Here is a 12,778-nt window from a genome sequence, read left to right as displayed (position 1 = left end):
GGTCAACATCGGATCATGTCGTTCTAAAACTCCAGATCGTTAAAGACAACCCGCATCATGGCAGCCTCCAGCGGCAAGGGATCGAGAACCTTCTCAACATATTCTGGCCAGTCGTCAATCCACTGCAACAGGGGGAAGATATGAGAGTATTCCCAGTGTGAAGGATACCATCCAGCCGTTTCCCAGTCCACAACTGCAGCTACTTCGTACTCCTCCTCATTTGTGACAGAATTTACGACTTTTCGGACAAGAACATTCTCCCTGTAGAGGTCTCCGTGGGTGAATACAGGTGGATGATTTTGGAATGCCCGTGGGAGGTGGCGAGCAAGGTAGTCGGAGAGATAGCTATGGCGACACGATCCGACCCATATATCTTGTGAGCGAAGTGCGATGGCTCTTCCGAATTCTTCTTCCGTCTGAAAAGGACCGGTGACAGCAGGGTCTTTTTCACTTGAATAGAAATATCTATGGGGAACGGGCCCTCGGTTGACGCTGAGATAGAACCCGGGCGATGGCAGCGCTCTCATCTGATCAAAGATGCATCGCAGCTGTCCAACAATCGAATGTTTGTTTGCCTCGGTGAGCGAAGGCCAGGCATCCCCTAGGGAAACGCTGGGGATGTATTCCATGACAATATGCAGGATGTCCCGATGGCGGTACATGGCGTAGAGTCGTGGCGCTGGGATGTTGAGCCGATTTTCAACAAACAGTAGAGCATATCCCTCATTTTCGGTCACAAGGGGGCCATATTTCACAACATATCTATCCCTGATAAGGACTAGGCGCCCACCGTAATCTGATCTCTTGGGGAGGGTTTGCGTTGCCTGTTCGATCTCATTCTGATCAGGAAGAGGCCCTGGTAATTGACTAGCCTCCCGATAATAAGGAAGGGAGAAATTCATAGTTGGATGGGCGACGTCCACAGAATGGAACAGTTGATGCCAAATTGAGGATGCAGCTCAGTGTTGCAAGAGTTCCTGCCAGACCTCTTCTAACCAACACGTGACCTGGAGGGGCCTTCTTGCTGCTAAACCATTCGAGTCAACTGATGAGCGAGGTAAACCCTTTGGGGCCAACTGGCGAGCTACCGCGACGCAGCGCCTTCTTGCCTTCTGAAAACCACTGGCATTGCCCTTTTAACCGTCGAAGGGCATGGGAGAATTTAATATACTAGGTAGACATGGTGTACGATAATTATCTTTCCTCCATATAGAGGGACATATAAGGTAGGGTATAAGGTAGGGTCTATGAGGATATATGGTCTATTGTTGAATAATAAGCCCGTTTGCTTGAAGGGCAGGTAGGGCTCCCTCCAAAGTCCATTCAGTGCACTTGACCAAGGGTCTTCGGGGCTCGCCTGGCTCGTAGAAGGTCAGCGCCGGGTCTTCAATGGCTCGGTTTTCATTGTCTTGGTGTTGAACGCCATCTGCGGGGCGGCGCCGGTATGCTCCTAAGGACCCGACCCCAGTCGGCAGGATGCTTGAACATGGGCGTAACGCCCAGTTTCTCGAGCGAGTGGAAAGACTGCGAGTATTCAGGATATTGCCTTGGTTGTGGGATATAGACCATCCCATTCATAGAGGTGATATCACCAGTGACGTGGTGCAGGGTGCCGCTCTTGTCTGCCGCGGTTTTCACGAAAATGGCCGTGTGATATCTCGGACCCTGCATATCGGGGTTCTGTATCTCGAGATTGTACCGCGCAAGGTAGACTTCGTAGTACCCAGACATTCTAGCTTTGATGGAATGTTAAGTTACGGGGCGAGGATCAAAACTCTTAAGAGACGGGAGGCTGCAATCCATGGATTGAGGGTTGGCTGAAAGAGCCATGACTGAACGAAACCAACTTAGCTCTTATATAAGTTGAACCATGTGATAGACATCTCGTTTTAGTCCCCTGAGGCTGCGAGGCTGGCGCTTAACTCGTTCGCTCTCAGTCCCCCAATTACTGTGTACGTTTCTTCGTCCAATAATCTCGAAATTTGGCCTCAGGGGTGGTGAAGCCTGGGGTTCGAGTTGGAACTTGATAATTGGATAGATCATGATTTTGCGCGTAAGTAATAATCCCGTCCACGTCACAAGATCAGCTCTGTATGCAGCGTCCCTAAGCCAGTGATGTCAACAATCCCTGTTGATAGAGGGAATATACCAGGGCAATGCCTAAGGCGTTGTGATGAGACGCGCGGCTTGTCAGGTTGTCAGGTTGTGAGGTTTTGGCGCCCTACTAGTTGCTCATCTGCCCACTGCTGTGATGTTCTCAAAGTGAGCCTCCAGAATTTTAAGCTAGTGGTTTGATCAATCATTTTCGTGGTCTGAGGTCGAGGATGTCGACTGGTCGTCTCCTTCGTCCACATCATCTCCCACTCAACTTCCCTTCGCTGCGAATTCGCTGTTTCGCTGGGGCTGTGTGCGAGGCATGTTCCTCTGTTGGAAGGTTATGTGGCCTTCCTGGTCCTGCGATGCTTTTTATGCCTGCTGGCCCGCGGTCTCATTGCTAATAAGAGTAATGACTCCTTGGTGCGTAGGAATCCATCTCAGTTCTGTCCGGAGTCCGGACCCCTCTGCCAGCAAGTCGTTGGATCTGGTCCAGGCATCCTGACAGATAGACCTGTCCCCATGGCCTCCGCGGTCGCTCGGGTGCATTTAGCGTTGCTTGACTGTCCAAGGAGACGTGAACCCCATCCCCCGTGATGATCGGAATATCCGTATGGAGACATGAGTGGAGCGTACAGTAGTAACTTGGCACCCGGCGCTATCCTATTAGGCCGTCATATCATTCCTACTGTGTAGATATACCCTTTTTTGTTCCATTTCCTACACCTCCATTTCACTACCTACTCTGCACAAATGTCTCAAATCGGAGACAGTAGGAGTAGAAAAATATACTACGTAGTTCCCGGACTTCACAGTGTTGTCTTTAGGCGAACAGCCGCATTAAAAGCCGTGATGGTCTCCAATGATCACCGTACCGACCCGACCCACTTGAATGTTCCCCGCGGGCCGCGGGATTCTCCTCGCGCAACAGGCCACCCAGCCATCCACCGCTGCCTGCTGGAGTCATACCTTATGTCTGTGTCCTTTCGTAGGAGCAAACACATATCTGCCAGTGTTTGCCGAGGTACGGGCGACAATACCCGCCAGCTGTTGACACAAAGTTAATTGGCTACCGAGGGAACCCCAGCCGCGGCCATCCCAGAAGTCTAGACTCTAGACAACCAAAATGGAAAGTGGCGACGAGCGGCCATACCGGTCACACACCAAACCGGCATGTAACCCCTGCAGACGACGGAAGTCGCGATGCAAGCTCGAGCCCCAAACGGCGGCCTGTCTGATGTGCCGCGCGCACGGCACTGAGTGTACATTCCCCAACGGGCAAGCGAGAGCAACACCGCAGAAGAGGTCCTCCACAGTCACAGCTCCAACAATACCACATCCGGCAGTAAGGACGCCGATTGCACCGCCTCAGGAACACGCCGTGGGCACTTCGGCGCAGTTCTCGGGTCTCATACAGGGCCAGAATGACCAGGATACACCGCTGTCTCTAGAGGCTGACGATGACAACCCGCATATTCTCGGCCCGGCAGTGACCGGAGATACTCATATCCTGGCTGACTACCTGTCTAACATTCCCGGTGGGCAGGGGATTCGTGAGATTCGTCCAGTCGAGCCGGGGAGCTCTTCATCCCCGGTGATATTCACTAAAGTACAAAAAAGGCCACTGGGGCTTCTGGTGGGTTCCAGTCCGGCACTTGAGAAACTGCAGACCATCGAAAAGCTTGTAGAGCCATTCGGGCCGCGTCTGATAGACCTGTGAGTTGTCCTGCATGTATCAACTCGGGTTTATTGCCCAAAAATGCGAAACTGATAGCAGGTATAGATACTTGAATAAAGTCAACCCATGTCTCCCATTATTAGACGAGAGATCTTTTCGGGCACAATACATGAATGCCAGGGATCGCATATCTCCTGCATTGCTTGCGTGCTTGTATGCACACATGCTTACCTATTGGCAACATGACCCTGTCTTATCACGAGAAAGGTGCCCAGATGTTCGCTTCGTCTGGAATCTTGCTATTGAAGCTGCATGTGCTGAGCTGCATGCTTCTCCTGGTATATCAACGATCAAAGCCATTCTACTTGATATCGGTGGCCGTCCAACCACCTCCATAATAGGCAATGGCGTAAGGCTTGGCTCGGCGGTTGCTTTGTGCCATTCCCTGGGGTTGAACCGGAACCCGTTGCCATGGGATATTCCGCCAGCGGAGAAGCACTTGAGGATGAAGATCTGGTGGTCTGTCCTACTTCATGATAGGTGGTAAGCTCTCAAATCTGGAACGTCTGATAGTAAATATTGTCAGAAACTCATCTACAGTAGGTTGAGTCATGCTTATGGGACACCTCCCCATATCAGAAGATCCCAGTACGACGTCCCGCTACCGATACCCGACTATCTGTCAGATTGGGACCAAAATAGCCGTGCAAACGCCGTCTTCATCGAGCTCATGAACCTGACAGACGTGTTGGACTGCTGTCTTGAGCATGTGTACAGTATCCGCTCCACTCAAGTTCCACCCAGGAACCTCGAACTGGAGTTGAACAAATGGATAGACTCACTGACAGGGGACATCCGCAAAATAATCATTCGCGGCTCAAATTTGGCCATTCCTGGCGCAACCAACCTCCGCCTCGCATATCTAGCAATAAGACTCCTTCTCCGGCGCATAGACCTCGACCGAGAAAAGCGATCACCCGATTCAAACCCGGAGCAGATGGCCAACCGAGTGATGGAAGCCCGCAGAACCGCCGAGGACATTGTGGTCCTGGTGCAGGAACTCGGAGAGGCGCAATTGAGTGACTTCTGGATGCCCGTCGTAGCATTCACTTTTTCAGCAACGGTGACATTCCTGATCCGTTGTGCGTTGGAAACAGAGCGCGCTGCGGGCCTTGCACAAAGTGGTTCTCTCCGGATGGCGAATGATCTTTTAGTGTCGCTGCGATCCCACCAGAAGAATCTCAGCTGGGACCTTGCTGATATTTGTCTGGCACAGCATTCAGAGGTTATTGAGAGGTTGTTGAGCTCGGAGCCACCGGCGAATAAAGCCGATGAGACGAGTGTTGAACCACTTGTACCGGATATGACGTTTCTTCAGGATTTGTTTCCGAGTACTTGGGATATACTGCAGATTATGTGACCGAATCCATCAATACCTTTTCACCTCCTGATTGGTGTAGGGTCTGGTGGTTGTCGGAGGATGCTGTTGTCCGCGGCTCCGCGGCGAAGGCCAGATAAAATGAGGGGAAAGCTGTCAATCACTCACAGGATGACGCGTCGATGGCCGATGAAGGAACTTGGTACGAGACTTAAAAGCCTCCCGACATCTCGGTGGACAGCATTTCGCTGGAAATCAACAAATCTCAACATGTCGCCCAAGATCGAGGACTCCGCGCTCACGCACATGGCCCGAAAGACTGACGACAACCCACAAATGTTGTATGAAGACGTCGACGAACAAGAATTTCAAGCCAAAGCATCGAAATATCTCCTCAACTACGGCACTCAATTCAACAGAGATGTGATCTGTGCAAGCAAAGGGCTGTATGTATACACAGCCTCGGGACATAAAGTGCTCGACTTCACATCAGGGCAAATGTCCTGTCTACTCGGTCACGGCCACCCAGAAATTGTCCAGACAATTGCCGACCACGCAGTTTCCCTAGATCACCTGTTTTCAGGCATGGTATCACCCCCTGTCATCAATCTAGGCGAACGACTGTGCAATCTGCTGCCCGCCGGCCTCGACAAAGCATTCTTCCTATCCACAGGCGGAGAAAGCAACGAAGCAGCCATAAAAATGGCAAAGGTATACACAGGAAAATTCGAGATCGTCGGACTAGGCGCAAGTTGGCACGGCGTCACAGCCCAGGCCCTCGGCGCCCAATATCATTTTGGTCGGAAGGGTCAAGGACCCCTGATGCCAGGCATGCTGATGCTCCCACCCCCAAACGCCTACCGATCCATCTTCCGCCATTCCGACGGCTCTTACGACTGGAAAGCCGAGCTGGACTACGGCTGGCGCATGATCGATATGCAATCCTGCGGCTCGCTCGCAGCCTGTATTGTGGAATGCATCCAGTCCTCCGGCGGCATGCACGTCCTGCCAGTTGGCTACCTCGCCGCACTCAAGCACGAGTGCACAAAGCGCGGGATGCTCCTGATCGTCGACGAAGCACAGACCGGCGTCGGCCGATGCGGCGATCTCATGGCGATCAACCACGAAGGCGTCGTCCCGGACATCCTGACCCTCAGCAAAACACTAGGCAACGGACTGCCTCTCAGCGCCGTCGTGTCTAGTGCTGAGATCGGGCGCGTGTGCGCTGAGCGAGACTACTGCTTCTACACGACGCATGTCAATGATCCGCTCCCCGCTGCTGTCGGCGATAAAGTGCTTGAGATTGTTATGCGTGACGGGCTGGTCGATCATTCGCGTGCTATGGGGGAGATACTACACTCGCGCCTGAACGCGCTGAAAGAAAAGTACGGGTGTATCGGGGATGTTCGCGGACGTGGACTCATGGCCGGTATTGAAATTGTTGAGAGTCGCGAGACGAAGACTCCTGCGCTAGCTTTGGGAAAGGCGATCGGGAATCGGGCTTATGATTTAGGCTTATGGGCCAATCTCAGTAGTCATCCGAGCTTTGGAGGGGTTTTTCGTATTGCGCCGCCAATCACGATTACTGAGGACCTGCTGCTGTCTGGCTTGCGGATATTGGAGGAAGCGTTCGCGTCTACCCCCGGTACTTTGGGCGTGTGATTTGATCCGAGTGGTTGGTTGGGGGGATAAGATTGAAATTTCTTTGTGATGATTGATCTGTATATGAAGACTTCGCTAGCCGTCCACGATTTCATCGCGGAATCAATAGTCTTATCGGGGTAGAGAGAACGTAAGTGTTAGAGATCTTCGGCTCTTTGGTATTACTTGCGCGATAGCATTCGCGCGAACTCCACGTGACCCACAAGACGCACAAAACACCAACACCCTAGGCTTCCCATTCCTAGTCCTCAACGAACCCTTCTTATATACCAGGGGGCTTTGGCGCCCCCCGGACCCCCCGCCTCAATTGCTGAGCGTTAGCTTTATCCAAATCTTTCAAACGCCAGTCTTAGTCCGTACGTATTTTGATTACGTATTTTAATTTTTAGAAAGGCTCAGACTGAACTTGATCAAATTGCGTTCTACCGTCTACGGACACGAGCGGAATTTGAGGGTGACTCCTCCGAAGATCAGATGGCCGGCCACTCCGTGGTTTGCAGTACCGCACAAACCATTGGGAGAAATGGTTACCGTTGGGGTTGGCGTCGCCGTTGTGCTTGTCCCCGTTGAAGTTGAAGTAGCGGATGAGGTAAGTGTGGCAGATGCTTTGGTGATCGCTGGGGTTGAACTAGTGACGGCTAAACCCTCTGTTGTCGACAGCACAATACTGGTATTGAACGGAGATGTAGGAAGTGCTGTCGGATCGACCAGACAAACACGTTGGTACTCCGAATACCTCTCTGCGTCGTCATACATTTGATCAGTAAATTGGGTGTCACCTGTGATGTTATAATATGCCATGGCCTCACTACACAGCGTGTAGCTTCGTGCAAGTTCATAAATACTCGTGTCGTATATCATCGTAGTGGTGGTTGGATCAGGGAAAGAATAGAAGAAATGGCTTGACCTGTAGCATCAGACGGAAAATCCTCGACAATAGTTGAAAGAGTATGCGCTTACGTCGTGGTACGGTTCACAGTGAGCGTGGAACTAGGGTTGATTGTTGAATCGAGGGTGGTGTACGCAGATGAAGTGTTGTATCCCGAGTATGTTTGTATGCTTCCCACCGCCTGAACGCACTAGATGGATGTTAATTTGAAACGAAATCGTGCAAATCATTTAGGGAAGGGGGCATACATAGCTATTTCCTAGCCAGAGGGAACTGCAGTTCTGGCCAAGCTGAGGATTCAAAAAGTAAAAGTCCTCTATATCGATGCCGAACTTGGACGCCACAGTCTGGCAGGTCTCATCATCCTTGATGCTATACCATTGGCCGCAGTCTGTATTTGATGTAGTGACTGCATCAGTTGGAACTGCACTGAGTCTGAAGTTAGGATTCATTCAAAACAAAAGATGGTAACCAGGGATTTACTCACACGGCTGTTGTCGCTGGGAGCAATGGAAACGACTCTAGAATTTCACTCGTTCCAGGAGGACTGGAAGTTTCAGTAAGTTTCAAATCACTACCTAGCAAAAAATGTTTGGGAGAGAGAGCATACCTGATGCACAGATATTGGCCCACCAGACTGTTCATATTTGAGCATGCCGAATTTATCCAGGGGTTGCATGATCGGAATGTGGACGTAGAAACCGATCTAAGAAGGCTTGCCGTGATGCTGTCACACGTATCATTTGTGCGAACAAGATAAGTCTCACAAGAGACTGGAAGGCAGAGTACTTGGCCAGACATCAAGTAGGCACAGCCAACATCCAGATTATTTACAGTCCTTAAGGCCGGGGTTGAAACGTTCTTCGATGCTGAGATATCTAGACATGTCTCATTGCCCTGGATCGTATAGGTGATCGTATCTGGATCGGTGACGTTGCAGCGATCATTGCTTGTCACAGTTGGTGCAGTGGTAGACGTGGTAGCCGTGGATGCTGTATATGTGACACTATACGTCGCAGTCGCCGAGCAGCTGTCAATTTGGCTTGAAACGACTTCTGGGTCCAAAATCATTTGTCCCCATTCCGAGTTTGCGACTGTGGTCAAATATTGCAGAGCACATGAGCTGCAGAGTACATTAGTATCTTTATCGGCAGCTGCTTGCTGAATAACCAAGTTGCAGAGCTCGCCTGATGAGGACTCCAAGCAGCTGGCAGTTTGCTTCCACAGAAGCTCGTGCCCACCATAACTAGCTGTCTGGGGATTTCTGGAGATGTTATATTTCGTATCCGAGCCACACGCGGTGTCGACGTTTGAAATCCAACTCTTCAGTGCGGAATGCAAGTCTCGTTTCACACCATTAGAAATGAGAACCAAGAGCGGGACTCAACGGATACGAAAAGTCATAATTGGCCACTTTTCTTTTGCCTGTTCTGTATATATTTTGATATTTTTTCCTAGTAATTAATGTGGGCCACAAAAGTCTTATGCCATCTTGGCTTGCAGACAAGCTTGCTTGGTAGCCCAAGGCACTCTAGCATAGAACACTGGGGCAAATTGGACGCATGAGATTGGTTAGGTTTCACTCCAACCTCAGACGTTTCTTGGATTGCATCCACTTCATACGTCCATGATCTATATACAAGAGGATTTAGAGGAGCTAGCAACAGCAGCAAGAGACTAGGAGGCGGCTCCGGCATTGACGACGGGGAGAGGCTGGGTCGCGGCTGTTCGAGCTTTGATCGCGCGCGAAGACCTGGAAATGACCGGAGAGACCCTGGTGCATGCTAGTCATAGATTGCGTAATTTTCTTGTGTGTGAAGGGGAAGCAAGATGCCAGGCAGGCCACAGCCGAATGATCCAGAAGGCGCGATAAATCACTCACGGCGCGAAGAACGGACGTCTCAAGCTTCTGCGCAACGATCATCGCGATTGGATATCCGCCCCCTCCTCGGAGATTCACTCTGGTGCGCTCTCAACGGTTCCCTGCCCATAATTAGCTTGCAGATCGGAGGGACATTTCATCACTCATATGTTCCAGTGATAAAGACTAGGGACGAAGAGACGGCAAAGAGCTGTGGTCCTTGCGCTCGTTTGAAGAAATTCGACATAAAAGCAAATGGTAGGATCCTGTATTCTTCGTTTCGTTCAGAGGCGATGGTCTAACAAGCATTAAATAGGCTCCGGGTCCATCCTACGCAGGAATGATATGACCTTTATCAGCCCAGTACCAATGATGAACTTCAGTTGTTCTCTGATCGTTATACGAAAGAAATCCAAAATGACTGGGAAAAAACCCCGAGGGTTCGAATTTCCCTACTGCAATTTAACAGGGTACTAGTCCCTCCTTATGTTCGAAGGGCCTTTTCTAAACCGCACTTAGGAACCGATTACGAACGTCCCATGTGATGACTGGCCGCTGGCATCAATTAGACATGAAAAGCTGTTTCTCAGTGAGAATGATTCTATGATAGGCATCATCACAAGGCGGGACGACACGGTTAGAGGGAATCACCCTCGCGTCCGCGTTGGCGACGTGATAGAGGCGTCTGGCGATCACGTGATGCATATAGTCTGAGGATACTGAGGTAAGGGAGAGTATAGTTATCGGCTCAGGTATGACCTCAGCAAGGGTATCAACCTCCTGCTTGATGGCCGCTGTTTCAGCTGTAGGGGCAGGTCTTTTTCCTGCCTTTCTCAATGAGTCAGAAGGTGCCTCGGGCTGCCTCCGAAAAATGCGATGAATGATGATTCAGTAGTAGTACCATTGGCCTTCGGCGCGAACCACCTGATCGAGCGGCGATGCCCATGTGTAAATGTCGCCTCGACATCCCCACGTGGGTCCATCTGACATCTCCCACTACACTAGGTCCCCAAATTTTTAGATGTCTAGCGGTGAGAATCGGCAGAATAGCATCCTCCACCAATCAGATACCGGGAATCTATATCTACTTGGGGGTCACAAAAGAATTAACGCTCAGCAATTGACGCTTGGCCTCCGAAGGATGCCAAAGCCCCTCGTAAAGATGAGAGAATAGAATGACGAAGGTTCCACTTGCAGACCCCCTTTGGGTTAGCCGCTCCAGCGTGCCCCGCTACGCGTCCATGTCCCCCTTTCCATTCGTCGCTCTCTTTTTATCGCGTTATCATTGGCCTGCGCGAAGCCACATCCCCACTTTGGGTTTAGCCTCTGCCATTGCATCTCCCTGGCTTTGTTTACCTGTTCACGCGTTGCTTCCATCTCAATTCTACAGCCTCTTGCCATGTCCAATCCTACCTCCCATCCAACACCACTGCGTGAGCCTTCCACGCCGAAAACGCCCGTTCGTCTACCAAGCGCTGTAGCGGTGCCGTAACAAACGACCCCTGACTGCGTTCCTCAACGACAGAAATGTCCAGCTTGAAACCTGCCACGGATGCCGTCATCCCCAGTCAACACAGTTTGAGAGTGACGCCCCCGTACGTGCCAATACTATTGATACTGCTGAAAATCATGTCGCACCGGAGGAGGCCCAGACTCGCCAGTGCACTTGCTGCAGCGGCATTCACCCGCTATCGGCTTTCGTCGACTCTTCACGGCGCCCCCAGCCCTTCACTAACTGTGCTACATGCAGACCGCAGATCCGTCAAGTCCCCCCGCCAGCCCGTACCGGGAGGCAGTCCTGCTTCAATTGTCGTGATCAGCTTCCTATAGCCCAATTTATCGACCTGGCCCGCCGCCGCCAGCCGTTCAACTTATGCCCCTGTTGCCGAACCCCCTGGCCACGCCCGTTGCATTTCGCTCCCAGTACCGCCCTGGCACTGTGCAGAGACATGATCTTGGCCGTATGGAGCACGCCTGCCGGTTCTGCAAGGCTCTTCATTGGCTCGCAGAGCGGCGCAGTAACTCATCCCAGAGCAATCCTCTTTTTACTCGCTGCTGCAAAAAGGGGGCTGTTCAGTTAAGCACAATCCACCCGCCGCCTCCTTATCTACACTGGCTTTTAACGAGTGCTGATCCTCGCGCGAATGAGTCCCGGAACCGCATCCGTCAGTATAACGCCGCTTTCGCCTTTACCTCCATCTCCTATACTCCGGATCAGCGTGTCAGTGGAAACAACAAACCCTTTATGGTGGCTGGCGAGTTGTTTCATCTGTATGGACCATTGGAACCGCAGGCCAACTCACCCTGAGAGAGCACCCTCCGGAGTATCCACATTCCATCAATATCCCCAGCCTGCCGCCGTCGGAGCTGGCGTTGAAGGTCGGCGCCCCGATTATGCTGATCCGGAACCTACGTCAAGAGGACGACCTCTGCAACGGCACCCGTCTCATCATCACGGGTCTGTATGACTGGAACATCACCGCCCGTATCATCGCTGGCGACTATAAAGCGGCGGAGCACACGATCCCGCGTGTGCCATTGGAGACGACCGAGGGCCAGCTATCCTTCACTCTCCGTCGGGTGCAGTTTCCAATTCGTCTCTGTTTCGCTATGACGATTAATAAGAGCCAGGGACAGTCGTTAAAAAGGGTCAGCGTTCTCCCATGGCCAGCTGTATGTCGCGCTATCGAGGGTAACAGATGTGGCCAATCTATCGGTCCTACACGTAGAGGGCTACGGCTAGTATTTTACATTGGGAGATAAGCTTCCGAGCCAAGCCTATCGGCATTTTGTCCATTCGGGCATGGCTCTACCTAAATGGAGATATTGAAAAATTCAACTGTTACTAGCCAAACCCCACTACAACCAAGGTGATGTGATAACAAACACCGAGTGATGCAAACACTACCAATTAATTATTATTATTGAGAACAAGAAATCCCAAACTCATAGTTGTTGGAGACCTGTGCATAGATGAGAAGGGTTCAAGGGGTTCGATGTGTATTTAAATTACCGTATACCATACTAGTGGTAAAGTATAACCAAACCTCTTCTCGTCTTTTCTGGGATAAGTCCGTGGAGAGATGAGAAATTTCTGTAACTTGCACCGGATAGCTCGGGCACCTCGGGGTCTGATCAGTAGACTGGAAAGGATTGGGCGTTGGTCGCTTTCCCGCTAAGTGAGCCGCTTGGACGATTGGGCCCTGCCTCGTTCCA

At 51.3% G+C, this 12,778-nt stretch overlaps 6 protein-coding genes across 6 annotated transcripts; 3 read left to right on the top strand and 3 right to left on the bottom strand.

Moving 5' to 3' along the window:
• Nucleotides 1–23: 23 nt before the first annotated feature.
• On the bottom strand, nucleotides 24–902 carry N7515_000478 (aminoglycoside phosphotransferase family protein; the record flags this gene model as incomplete). The annotated part of the gene is made up of 1 exon (XM_056661222.1): nucleotides 24–902. The coding sequence occupies one exon, from the start codon at nucleotides 900–902 to the stop codon at nucleotides 24–26; it is 879 nt and encodes a 292-aa protein (XP_056526388.1).
• A 360-nt stretch (nucleotides 903–1,262) lies between these two features.
• Nucleotides 1,263–1,731, bottom strand: N7515_000477 (uncharacterized protein; the record flags this gene model as incomplete). The annotated part of the gene is given in 2 exon segments (XM_056661221.1): nucleotides 1,263–1,450; nucleotides 1,464–1,731. The coding sequence occupies 2 exon segments, from the start codon at nucleotides 1,729–1,731 to the stop codon at nucleotides 1,263–1,265; spliced, it is 456 nt and encodes a 151-aa protein (XP_056526387.1).
• A 1,489-nt stretch (nucleotides 1,732–3,220) lies between these two features.
• On the top strand, nucleotides 3,221–5,192 carry N7515_000476 (uncharacterized protein; the record flags this gene model as incomplete). Its single annotated transcript, XM_056661220.1, has 3 exons — nucleotides 3,221–3,810; nucleotides 3,878–4,315; nucleotides 4,376–5,192. The coding sequence occupies 3 exons, from the start codon at nucleotides 3,221–3,223 to the stop codon at nucleotides 5,190–5,192; spliced, it is 1,845 nt and encodes a 614-aa protein (XP_056526386.1).
• Nucleotides 5,193–5,420: 228 nt separating this feature from the next.
• On the top strand, nucleotides 5,421–6,812 carry N7515_000475 (aspartate aminotransferase family protein; the record flags this gene model as incomplete). Its single annotated transcript, XM_056661219.1, has 1 exon — nucleotides 5,421–6,812. The coding sequence occupies one exon, from the start codon at nucleotides 5,421–5,423 to the stop codon at nucleotides 6,810–6,812; it is 1,392 nt and encodes a 463-aa protein (XP_056526385.1).
• A 429-nt stretch (nucleotides 6,813–7,241) lies between these two features.
• N7515_000474 (LysM peptidoglycan-binding domain-containing protein) lies at nucleotides 7,242–9,081 on the bottom strand (the record flags this gene model as incomplete). The annotated part of the gene is made up of 5 exons (XM_056661218.1): nucleotides 7,242–7,719; nucleotides 7,773–7,891; nucleotides 7,950–8,130; nucleotides 8,189–8,248; nucleotides 8,312–9,081. Coding segments are annotated over 5 exons (1,608 nt in total), but the record flags the coding sequence as incomplete, so codon positions are not given.
• A 2,875-nt stretch (nucleotides 9,082–11,956) lies between these two features.
• Nucleotides 11,957–12,291, top strand: N7515_000473 (uncharacterized protein; the record flags this gene model as incomplete). The annotated part of the gene is made up of 2 exons (XM_056661217.1): nucleotides 11,957–12,235; nucleotides 12,262–12,291. 2 exons carry the CDS (start codon nucleotides 11,957–11,959, stop codon nucleotides 12,289–12,291), a joined length of 309 nt encoding a protein of 102 aa, XP_056526383.1.
• Between the last annotated feature and the right edge of the window lie 487 nt (nucleotides 12,292–12,778).

This window comes from Penicillium bovifimosum (genome assembly GCF_028826915.1).
Source record: "Penicillium bovifimosum strain IBT 22155 chromosome Unknown utg000001l_segment0_segment0, whole genome shotgun sequence".
NCBI classification, from domain to species: domain Eukaryota; kingdom Fungi; phylum Ascomycota; class Eurotiomycetes; order Eurotiales; family Aspergillaceae; genus Penicillium; species Penicillium bovifimosum.
This window is presented reverse-complemented; position numbering and strand designations above follow the sequence as displayed.